The sequence below is a fragment of the Lycium barbarum genome, chromosome 12 (assembly GCF_019175385.1).
Source record: "Lycium barbarum isolate Lr01 chromosome 12, ASM1917538v2, whole genome shotgun sequence".
Lineage (NCBI taxonomy): Eukaryota > Viridiplantae > Streptophyta > Magnoliopsida > Solanales > Solanaceae > Lycium > Lycium barbarum.
In genome coordinates, this window is record NC_083348.1 from 76,639,071 (window position 1) to 76,651,358 (window position 12,288).

General features: G+C 33.8%; 2 protein-coding genes across 2 annotated transcripts; one reads left to right on the forward strand and one right to left on the reverse strand.

The window, feature by feature from the left end:
- Positions 1–500: 500 nt before the first annotated feature.
- LOC132621738 (vacuolar protein sorting-associated protein 2 homolog 2-like) lies at positions 501–6,299 on the forward strand. Its single transcript, XM_060336113.1, has 11 exons — positions 501–819; positions 964–1,008; positions 2,269–2,303; positions 2,414–2,464; positions 4,608–4,712; positions 4,803–4,874; positions 5,078–5,149; positions 5,322–5,402; positions 5,493–5,528; positions 5,628–5,689; positions 5,989–6,299. Exons 1-11 carry the CDS (start codon positions 774–776, stop codon positions 6,050–6,052), a joined length of 669 nt encoding a protein of 222 aa, XP_060192096.1. The 5' UTR covers positions 501–773; the 3' UTR covers positions 6,053–6,299.
- A 9-nt stretch (positions 6,300–6,308) lies between these two features.
- On the reverse strand, positions 6,309–8,148 carry LOC132621737 (monolignol oxidoreductase AtBBE-like 15). The gene has a single exon (XM_060336111.1). It carries the CDS (start codon positions 8,070–8,072, stop codon positions 6,432–6,434), a length of 1,641 nt encoding a protein of 546 aa, XP_060192094.1. The 5' UTR covers positions 8,073–8,148; the 3' UTR covers positions 6,309–6,431.
- Positions 8,149–12,288: the final 4,140 nt, after the last annotated feature.

Genomic DNA, 12,288 nt, shown 5'->3' on the forward strand with positions numbered 1-12,288 from the left:
AAAATCAAATAATGTTTTTTGTGAAAAAAAAATAATAATATTTTTGTGAAGAGTAATTTTTTATTAAAAAAAAAATTAAAATGATTTCTCGGAGTTTCTTTTATAACATAAATAAGTATTCCAAACTCATTAAGTGTCAAAATTCACAAGTAAACAAATCGACAAAGTTGGTTTTAAGTTTGGTAAGTTTAGCTAATCTTTATCCAAATAATGAAACAAATTTGAGCAAATTGTATGATGACTGTGATATTTAATTGGGTAAATATTTACTCGATATCAAAATGAATATATACATGACGAGTTTTGGTTGGCTCTTCTACTATGCAAATGAAAAAACAAGACAATATAGAGCGATACGAAAGTATTATACTGCGTATTTTCCTCGTACCCAAGCAACAAAACAACTTCGTGAGGGCAAACATGAGAGGGGTTTCTTGGTCATTTCCTTTGTTCACAACGGCTACTTATTTGCTTGCCGTTGGATAATAAAAAATCATATGTATGTGGGAAAAATAAGAAGAACATTATTCAGAGCCCACTGCACACACTACTAGAAGTAGGCGCCGCTGCCATTTGCACCCTTTCCTCTTTGAGATAAAAAAGAAATCAAAAAAGGAAACAGAGAAAAGAAAAAAGCCATTTTTTTATCACCCATTTTCATGATTTTGGTCTTCTTCAACAGCCATTAGGTTTTTTTTTGCTTCCATTTCAAGAAAATTCTAGGGCAAAACTCCATTCTTTTTCATCAGAATCATTAGTTTTTGTTTAAGAAAATGGAGAAGTTGAACAGCATTTTCAAGAAGAAGACTTCACCAAAAGGTAAGATTACCATTTTGTTAGTTTAGGATTTTAGCTTGTTTCTTGTCCTCTTTTTTTGTTGTCTTTTTTCATTTTTTTTTCCTTTTGTTTTATTCTTTGTTTTGAGTGATGATTTGTGGTGAAAATTTTGTAAATGATTAACAGAAGCATTGAGGACCAGCAAAAGGGAAATGACTGTTGCTACCAGAGGTACCATTTCTGTCTTGGGCTTCATTGTGTTTTGTTTGATAAATGAGTAGTTTTTGATTAGTTGAACTATTCAAGGCATTTTTCTAATTTAGAAATAATAGAACTCATTCTTGATCCCAAATGCATAGGCATGTCCTTGTGCATTTTTGTGTAACATCCATCTTCCTTGTTATGCATAAACATCTGTCTTTTCCTTTTAGGTAAATAGGGTATGCTATAATAATGGTGGTATTCCTTTTGTTTGATTTTAGATGTACTTCAAATGTTATGCTCTTTACTTTAGAACATTCTAGTTCTCCTATTTGTTGTGCAAGAGATGCTTACTTAATTTGTTTCGAGTTCTAGAAATAAATGTTCCTGCAAAGAAAAAGAAAAAAAGAATCCTGCTTGGAAGAAAATCTTGTGTCTTTGATAGTTGGAAAGAGAACATATTGGATGTAGAGGCTCATCGTAGCGACTAGTCTTTCAATTAGTCATTCAAAACCCTCTGAAATATTAGATTAAGGTTGTTGCACCTTTGTTCCTTTTAGTTTCCACCTTGCAATAAGAATAAAAAGGATGAGTGATTGTTGAAAATGTTCCATTTTTTGTGAAAGAGGTAACTGAGATATACTGGTTGAGAAGACAACCAAAATCATGTAATATATGTAAGGGATTAGGTAAAAATAGGTGGATGGCTCTATTACCTTTTATTACAATTCTCTATGGAAATGGTTCTTCATAACATGATATGATGTATTACGAAAAATGGTAGTTTTGGGGACTAAAATGTAGTTTAGGTGCATTGCAAATGATAGCAAGCTTAATATAATTTACACTAGCAATATAACCTGCTTTGCCTGGACAATCATCAGCAGAGTTGGAAGAAGTGATATTGGCTAAAAACTAGATGTACTTGTTCCTTTGCAAGTGAGTAGCTGTCTCAGCTCGACTACTTATAGGTTTTATTCACTCTTTTCATTACTTCTCCATCCAGAAATAAGCAAGGAGAAGACAAATGTTTGTGGGTGTGATAGTCAGATGTCATTCTATTTTTTTTTTTAAATCCTTCTCAACTTATTTTGGTAGACAAGACAAATGTTATATTCCATTTTATCTTTTGTGGTGCTATATAGCGTTGGAATAGGATAACCAGTATGGTTTCAGGATATTTCACTTTGTGTGCACTTGCATTATGCTCCCTGTTTGCATTATGTTCCTCGTTTACTTTGTGCTTTTGTACTTCTCATTAATTATCTCTTTGTTTATGTATAACTTTAGGCATTGAACGGGAGATTGCATCTTTACAAATGGAGGTAAGTTACTAGGAAAATGTTCCTTCTTACAACACTCAATCTTTTTCTTATGTGTTAGTTATCTACTTATTTGTAAACTTATGTAGTTATTATTTTTCACCATCTTGTAGGAGAAGAAGTTAGTTGCAGAGATCAAGAAAACAGCCAAAACAGGAAACGAGGCAAGTGTTTGTTCATTAAATTAGTATTTTTTATGATACCTCACTTGGAATAAGTTCTATTATGTATCACATTATTTTTGAAAATAAAACACTAATTAGATTAGAGTTAATTTGTATTCCCCGAGAGTTTAACATGATGTGCAGTAATCTACTGCACACTACAGTAACTCCTAAACAGAAAATTATTGAATAGCGTCCCAATTTGAAAGACATAGTCTTGAGCATTTCCCAGATTGCATAATCATCCTTCAAAAGATATTCGAACTTGGAAGACATTGATTTGCCTTTGTGAAATTTATTGGAAAAATAAACTATACTAAATTTATTAGAAAAATAAACTATACTTGGTAACTAGGTAGCTTGATTAGAATATATTTGCCAAATATTGGAATAGAATTAGAGCCTGACCTAGAGTTTGAGCCCAACAAAAGTTTTAACTAACTATAGAGCCCGACTAATTTCAAATTCTTTATATTGATTCTCACAACAGCAAATAATCCACAGAATTTGTATAACGTGTACGTATTGCATTTATGTATATTAGTTTCTGGATATGTGTGTTGCACGTGTATCCCACGTTAATCAGTATAAATATGATTTTTTTAAAATGATATAAAATTATTGATATCATAGTTTCACGTATATTGATCCTTTGTCTGATTCAAAATTCTGACTCCTTTCATTTGTAAATTTGACAAAAGAATATTAATTGAATTATCTACATATAATTGTATAACCACATATAACCCGATAATTTCGTCACAAATCTAACATCCATCAGGTCTTAGTACAAGCTTTATATAAAAGGGAGATAACCAAAATATTAAAGTATCCAAACAATTTCTTAAAAGTTCTATGAAGTGGAGAGTATTGCTTAACAAAAATGTGCATAAACAAGAGTATACAGTTTCATGATTACTTATAGGAAGTAACAAAAAAAATATTTTCCTTTCCTGGTATAGTTGTAGCTTCCTTTTACCTCATGGATGTTGAGCAGGTACTTTGTCAAACAAATGCTCTTTAGAATTGTTCCTCATCTGTTGTGTAGAAAGAAAAGAGAAACTTCAGTAAAGCATGGAACAAAAACTATATATATCACTGTGTTACGCCAAATGAGGAGAGCAAAAAAACACTGTGTTCTGTGTTGATTGCAACATTACTTATTTGTAAGTCCTTTTATATAATAAGCTCAACAGAAATCAGATTTTACTTGCCAATCTGATAATTTTTTCCAGCAGATAAGATAATATAAATAGTAAGTTTCCTTGGTAAGATATATAACTTTCTTAAGGATAAGTTGAATCACCAAAAGTTTACTGAATACACGTTAACATTAGTCATAATATAGCATTAATGATATTTCAATTAGCCATATTCCAAATTCTCTGAATACACTTCATACGTTCACAGCAAGTGAAAAGTCTTAAATTGTCATAATTTTCTTTTTCCAAGTCATATATTTTTACTGTAGCCAAAAGTTACCATTTAATAGGATCCAAATGAAATGGCCTATTTCATCTTTCAATTCACATCCGTTTAACTTTTGAAGGATAAAAGTTTTTGCACTAAAGGTGTTCATTTAAATGTATATTTACCTCTTTGAACGTAAATGTTGTTGGAATAGTGTTTGATTGTAAGGGCTAAACCGGCACCCAACTTTTAATGGGTAAATTCGTAAATCAACTTTTGACTGATTTATTCCCACTTTTAGTATTAAATGATGATGGTACATAACATGCTTGTATCAGGGTGTGAGCCATGTTAGCTGGCTTTCTACCCGAGCATCTCCTTTTTCATATCCAAGCTCAAAATTTACTAGAGTCCTCCTTTTCAAATTTAAATCAATACCAATAAAAAGAAGAAGAAATACTCTAATTTGAGCTCGATAAAACTCGAGTTGTGACTAAATAAATTTGAGGCTTTAGTTATTTGTTAAGAACTCAATTCAGTTGCAGCTTTGGTGGTAACATGAACATTACACTATGTGATCAAGGTAGTTCTTTTAATGTAGCGCGCTCAGCCGCTGTGGAATGAATGGCATTGTTTGAAAAAGGGATGAGGAAAGAACTCATTCCTACGCCGTAATCTGCACATTAGCTATTTTTCCCCCCAAGTAAATCTCGCTCACACTTTGACTTGTCAGGCCGCCACTAAAATTCTAGCTCGTCAACTTGTGCGCCTGCGGCAACAAATTGTCAATTTGCAAGGTAGTCGTGCTCAGATTAGGGGTGTAGCAACTCATACACAGGTCAATCTTTTCCCCGGATTATTATTGTTTATGAAAAGGCAATTGAAAATTTTAGTGGACCTTATACGCGGCTTCCTTTCTCTTTTGTAGGCACTATATGCTAGCACCTCTATGTCTACTGGAATGAAAGGTGCAACTAAAGCAATGACTGCCATGAACAAGGTACTGATTATTTGTTGGTCGTGAGTTTCTTTTCCCTTTTTCTGTTTAAATCATCAGAACTTTTGAAAATGAAATATTTGTTTCCAAAAAGCTAGCCTAAAGCTCATCCATTTTGTTTGCCTTTGTGCTACACAAGCTAGAACCATTATTATTAAGGTGTAAATTTCTTTAATTGGTTTATTCTTTGTGTTTTTACTTCTTAGCAAATGGCACCTGCAAAACAAGTTAAAGTGATCAGAGAGTTCCAGAAGCAGTCATCACAGCTGGACATGACAGTAAGCACATTTATCCTTCTAAATGATGCTTCACATTTATCCTTCTAACTCATGCTATGAGTTCTCTGCCATTATGGACAAATGCAATGTCTTGAAGGCAACTAAGCAAAACATTTCAGCTTGGTGTGAAGTTTAGCCTGAGCATACTGATGAAAATATCTGTTTTTTCCAGATTGAGATGATGTCAGAATCCATTGATGAGACTTTGGATAAAGATGAAGCTGAAGAAGAAACCGAGGAGCTTACAAACCAGGTTCAATTATTCATTATTCATCACACAGTTTGTCTGATTACTAATTGTATTTTTCTGGTCAACTATTCTAATTTTGGTTTTCATTTTTAGGTGCTGGACGAGATTGGTGTGGACATTGCATCGCAGGTAGGTTTGGGATTAAGGAGAGTTGAGCGTATCGATCAGTTGTTTTTTCTCAACTTTTTTGCAAGTTTGTTTATTCACTATTTATTTTTATGTTGGCAGTTATCTTCAGCTCCAAAAGGTCGGATTGCATCAAAGAAAGTCGAAAATGTTGCCCCTCCTAGGTATGTACAACTGTTTTTATATGAAGTTGGATTTGTATGTCGACATGTATCAAGCTATGTTTCTTCTGCATTTCCATATCAAACTGCGTCAATTCTCAACTAGTTTGAAAGTGCTGACTATGTGTATTGATGCATGTATGTAATGAGCCAATCTAGAATTCCTCCACAATCGTTTTGGCGTGGTCAGAACAATCAGAAAATAGTATATATGAAAGGATTCCTAAGAAGATCCTTCCTAATTCTTCTAGGAACATGAAGTTTGCTACTATGTTCTTTACCTAACAATTCTTCCTATGCAGTTCTGACACTGCTGCGGATGTTGAAGAACTTGAGAAGAGGTTGGCCTCTCTTCGAAGAATTTGATGAAGAACGGGGCATATTCGTGGACAGCTTTTATATGCGATCCTTGTATAAATTCTCTTTAGAATTAAAAATATAGTATGTACCATGATACAAATTTGTATTTCTCGACTATTTTTCTATAGCACCAAACATCAACATTTATGCTCTTGGGTGTTATGATCCTTCTTCATGTAGTTTTTTGTATGTAGTTCCTCAAATTCATTTCACATTACTAATGAAAATCATGGTCGCATTTCTTATCTTCAAACTTTCTAATACCAATACAAACTTCTGCTACTATATATTACTTGTCATGAAACCAAATGAAAAGGAAAACTTTAACATTTTTACTTTTACCTGAAATATTACAACATAATATCAAAACAAAAGTAGTTCTTCTTCAGTGAATCAAACTTTTCCCATCTTTGCCAACTTTGAAGGGAAGGATTGGCAGACTTTGTTCATGCCAGAAGAAGTTATCTGGATCAACCTTAGTCTTCACAAGCACAAGCCTATCATAATTATTCTTGAAATACTTTTTCCCCCATACACCACCTTCCAAGAAATTTGATTTAGCATTTCTGTTCATACCCAAATCAAGATCTCTATAATTCACATAAGCTTCTCTAGGAAACTTGGATACAAAATCGCCCATGTACTCATAAAGCCCCCTGATCCACTTGATATGTTTATCTGCAGATTTCTTGTCTCCATCTAACCAAGCAGTTAAGTATTGTATCTTGCAGATGACCCCTTTTCTGTGTGGGAATGGAATTGAAGATTCTGATATCTTCCCCATCATTCCGCCATAGGGATTCCATATCATCATAGGTATATCTTCTTGTAAAAACTTCTTCCACATCCCTTGAATTCCAGTTACTGGAAGTGGTACACGGAGAAAGTCCGATTTAGCCTTGAAGTATACTGGAGGGGATAATGGCTTCCCTTGAAGTAGGAACTCAGGCTTAATGTTACTTGGATATCCAGCAATATAAATGACTGATTCAATCCAGCTCATTTCGACACAATCCTTTCGCGTCAATCCCAATTCAGGGAAGCTATGATTCATCACACCAAGAAGCCTATCAGTTTTGCCAAGAAACAATGCTTGGTAAGCTGTTTGCACGGTTTTCTTCCCCTTTGTTGAATTGGTTGTACTTATGATGACTCTGATGAAGAGATCTTCATCAATCTTGTCTGCTACATGTTGCCATTTGTTTAGTACTTTTGTTGCACCAGTTTCCAGTGTTTTTACAACTGTGAAAACTGTGACAGTTGATGGAACAGGAACAAGTCTAATTTTCCAAGCTAAAAGTATACCAAAACTGCCTCCTCCACCCCCTCTAATTGCCCAAAACAAGTCCTCTCCCATTAATTCTCTATCAAGAACTCTGCCACTAGCATCAACAATGCGAGCATTGACTACATTGTCAGCTCCAAGACCATATTTTCTCATCATAGGACCATAAGCTCCACCAGTAATATGACCGCCAATTCCTAAACTGGTGCATAAGCCAGCAGGATAACCATGTGTCTTACTTTTCTCTGAAATCCTATAGTAGACTTCACCTATCGTCGCACCAGCTTGAACCCAAGCACTGTTATCCTCAATGTTCACTTTGATATCGCGGAGTTTAGCTAAGTCAAGCAAGATAAAGGGCACTGATATTGTCATATCTGATGTATAAGATATGCTTTCATAATCATGACCTCCACTTCTAACTCTAAGCTGTACTTTTAGCTCTTTCGCGCAAATGACCGCTGCTTGGACATGGGATTCAATCAAAGCAGTGAAAATAAGGAGAGGTTTTTGTTGAGAAGGTGACAAACCCCTTAGATTTTGGGCAGTGGAATTAAAGACAGAGGTGAATGAAGTAGCATTGGAAGTAGGAGTGAAGAAAGCTGTGGAGAAAGGAATCGAATGATCGGAATGAAGAGTAATGCATTGATAGAATTGATCTTGAATTGTATATGAAACAGCACATGAAGCTGAAACTAGGAATATGAATGAAGAAAGAATGATAGAGATTGAAGAAGCCATGGCCTTGCTTGTTCTTGGTTGTTCTGTTTTGAGCAAGTGTAAATGAGAGGCCTTATATTCAAATTTTCAACAACTTTGTCTCGTGACTTGAAGGTAGGAAAGAGAAGAGAAAATGACAAGAGGAGATTGGTAGAGAAAATGTGTGTGGGGGTGGGGGTGGGTAAGGGAGCAAAAAGAAAAAGAAAAAAAAAAACTTTTTGTTTGAGTTGGAAGAGGATAGGGAGGAAACAAGATATTCTTGTTCAGGAAAAAGAATTTGTGGGCTAAAGAGAAAAAAAACTTCCTCTTTTTATTTTTGATTTTGTTGTAAGTGATCTTTACACAAATAGCAGGCCCCAGATTCACTATTTATTAATTCTTCTAGCCAGTATACATAAATTATACACATTATATACTCTGGCTATTTTTTATTTAAATGGTTGGGTGAGCGACTATTTAGGTTAATTCTTCTTCTTCTTTTTTTAAAAAAGTTAGGCTATTTAATTTCCTTTCCATTTTGTATATATCAATCAAAAGAAAGGGAAATTCAATATATTTTCTCGCCCCTTACACTTCTCTCATTTCCAAACAAAGCAAGTTTTTGGTAGGTGACTTAATGATCAATCTCTTTTTAGCAAAGGAAAGGTTGGAGAATTTGTGGAAATAAGTGGTGGGTTCATGGGTGTCCAAAACTTAAAGACTTCATAAAGCAGAGTCAACATCAGATAATGTGCTTTGATTTTTGCCCAATTTCTAGGATGCATGAGGGGACTTGTGTTAAAAGGGACTTGGAAGTTTACGAAAGAAGACTTGGAAAAAAATGGAATATTACTTGCCTTCGAATTAGGTTGAAAGACAAATTTGTGAGATGTCTTAACTTAAAGAAATGCAAAGACTTGCAATTCTTCCTTCCCAGGCTTTGTATGACTTGTGGAGTGTTCCAAGGCAATATAATCTGTTGAAGTGGTCAGCTTTTTTGCTAATTAACAAAAGGTAATTATTAAAGTCTACTAATGGGATTGACCTGTCAATGCCAATTGTATGGGTTGAGATTGTCTAGGGAGGTCGAGGATAGTGAAATACCATTGTTCGGATAGTAATTATGCCAACATAAAGTTTAAGATATTTACTAAATAAAAGTCATCAAGTTCAAGATGATCCAAATAATTCCATCTAAAAAGAAATTTCTTCAAAGTGATATCGTAAATTACCTTCTCAATATAAAAGAAAGCACTAATCACACTCATAGATTGGCAACTTGGACATAAAATATTGCAAATTCATCTTCTTAAATTCTGCTCACAATTTTCGAACTGTAAGTCAATGGTTTCTTTTTATGGAATCAGAAACTTATTAATTTAATTTCTGACCGAATATATGACCTATATTGAGTGCCTTTACATGTAATTCATACCATAATTTGAACCATACCTAATGAATGTTAAGTATGAATAACGAAATATTAAGGAAAAGTATACATACCTTGTAGTGAGGTAACAATTTCTTAATCGACTAAACAGATTGGAATTTGAACTTTATGAATTTAAGTTCGGAATGTTGTCACAACCTCTTTTGACTTACTGCATACGGGATTTATTATTTCTACTTATTTATTGAATGTTTAACACATTTACAAGGTTTAAGCCAAAGTTACTGATTTCAATTTTTTTATCCTTTGACAACTTTGTTAATTTGCTCACTTTTCCTTATTCCTAATTTTTTATTACATTCAGATGAGTTTTGATGATTTACTTCAAATTGTTTGTCCGTAACTAGCGGCTTTGATAATCTTTCTTCTTTCATTTTAGTTTTGCTATTCAAAAGGTCTTCCTATTCATATACTTTTGCGCTTAGCATAGCCTAAGCACTTACTTCTTGTAGAAGTTAAATACTGCATTATTTATTCTGTAACTATCACTAATCATATTGGAGTTAAAGAGTAACATCATATCATATAATTATTCCTCCAAGCATTACTCGTGCCAACTGCCAAGAATGTCAATTTCTTAAAACTGGGGATATGTATACATGCTTAATCATCTTTTAAGAAGAAAAAACAATAAATTTAGTGAACTACTAATGAAAGCAACAATATCACCTTTATATATGTAAGTGGTTTAGTTGCATATGGTGACTAAGTTAATCAAAATTGAAATCTCACGTTTGTCTTTTGGTATCTGTTTATTTTTGTTTCACATGGATTTTCTTGGTTCTCTATGACATGGAAACTATTTTTACTTAGAAAGTACACCTGAGAAGTCTCCAAAATAAGAATTAAAGAAACTTGAAAAGCCAAGCCATGGAGGAATTAATTCAATGGTAGGTTAACAACCATTAACAACTTAAATTTTCCTTCTTAATGTTTTTTCCTCCTTAGTGTTTTCTGGTGATATTTTAACTCATAATTCCTGTATTTACTACGGTATCATATGATTTTTAATTGTCATCCTGCATCACATAACGAAACACATTTTGTGAAAAATATTTTATATCATAACCATAAGTTTTCTCCCACCTTCTCCTTTTTTTGGTTTGCTGTATGAAGTATTGGGATGTAAAATTTATTGACCCGACTAATCAGATTCGGCTCTGAAAAACACATTAAGTGGCAAAGAGTTTGCTCCCAAGAAATTTTTCATTTTCAGAGCCTGAATTCAAGACCTTTAATTAAAGACACCGACTAATCAGATTCGGCTCTGAAAAACACATTAAGTGGCAAAGAGTTTGCTCCCAAGAAATTTTTCATTTTCAGAGTCTGAATTCAAGACCTTTAATTAAAGAATAATACATGTCATCTCACCACATTTTTCAAGCGTCCCTTATCATTGTTTAATTTATGATGTTCTCTTCTCAACTTCTTTCTTTTATTTAGAGGGAATACTATATTAAAACCATTAAGTATTAATAAAGTTTAATTAAAGACTTTGGAAAGAACTTCGGCAACTTCCTTTTTATTTTGCCTTTCTTTTTAAGCCACTATGGAAGACCAACTGATCAAGTTGCCGTTTATTCGCATGTTCCCATCGACGTGCTAATAACAACTGTTGACCCTGCAAAATCATATTATATTCCTTTTAGATTCAAACGGGAAATTAATTCCATCGAATAACATGTTCCTGTTGATTTATTACAACAACTAACATGTCTAATAAAATCCCATAAAGTGAGGTCTGAGGAAGGTAGAGTGTACGCAAACTTTACTCCTACCTTGGGAGTTAGAGAGGTTGTTCCTGGTAAATCCTCGGCATAATGACATGCAATTCAAAGCAGTATAAAAAGTCACGACAAAATATTATAAAAAGCATGATAAAAATGTCTAAAAGGAGTTGTAACTATCACAATAGCACGTCTCAGTCACATGAGGCTCGTAGAAATTTTTCATTGTCAGACTATCGCATTAGCAGTTTAAGCCAGGGGCGGACCGATGTGTAAAGTTTGGGTGCTCCGGCACCCATTAAACTTAATCACGGAGTGTATAATTGTATAGAAAATATAAAGAAAACAGATATAAATAGTTAATAGAGCACCCCCGAACTCAAAATTCCTGAGTTCAACACCCCCGAACTCAAAATCCTGGATCCACCTCTGGTTTAAGCATGGTATGTTTTATAAAAGGAGAAGAAAAGAATTTGGTGGGTAAGGGAGTCTCCTTTTCTTTTCTTTTTTGTGTGTCTCCATCTTATATCCGGTACCTGTTTTGAAACTCGACTAATTTGGATTCACGGTAGAAAAATTCTATTTTCGAAACACACACACAAGTAAAACTTTCTTAAACCAAAATTAAAAATAAGCTTGGTAAGATGTACGATGCCATTATTTTATTCTACTTGTGCACTGTTATTTATAACTTTGTTAAACCAAAATGAGAAAGAGGAGATGCAACTCCACCCCACTTTGTAAGTAGTAAAATAGATCCTTGGAACCACCGAAGGATGTGGTGCAATGGATGGGACTGCTTCTTCCTTCATAAGAAATTTCGGGTTCGAGCCTAGATATGAAAAAATCCTGGCAAGGAGCATGGACCGTGCGCAGCGTGAATCCGGATTTAGTCGGGCTCTAATTTGGATATCAACACTGCGTGGGAAACAAAAAAAAGTAGACCCTTGGAGAAAAAGAGTGGAAGTAAAATAGACAACAAGAAACTTAATTGAGCATACAGGCATGTTAATTTCTATCATAGATTTTAAATTTGTATTATCCTTTTTATAATAATTTCCTAAAAAGAATCTTTTGTATT

Bases quoted from the DNA above. Each gene is read 5' to 3' on its own strand.
- LOC132621738 (XM_060336113.1), top strand. From the start codon at position 774: ATGGAGAAGTTGAACAGCATTTTCAAGAAGAAGACTTCACCAAAAG. The intron at 1,009-2,268 runs GTACCATTTCTG...GTATAACTTTAG, and splicing joins AATGACTGTTGCTACCAGAG to GCATTGAACGGGAGATTGCA. The intron at 5,403-5,492 runs GTTCAATTATTC...TTTCATTTTTAG, and splicing joins CCGAGGAGCTTACAAACCAG to GTGCTGGACGAGATTGGTGT.
- LOC132621737 (XM_060336111.1), bottom strand. From the start codon at position 8,072: ATGGCTTCTTCAATCTCTATCATTCTTTCTTCATTCATATTCCTAGTT.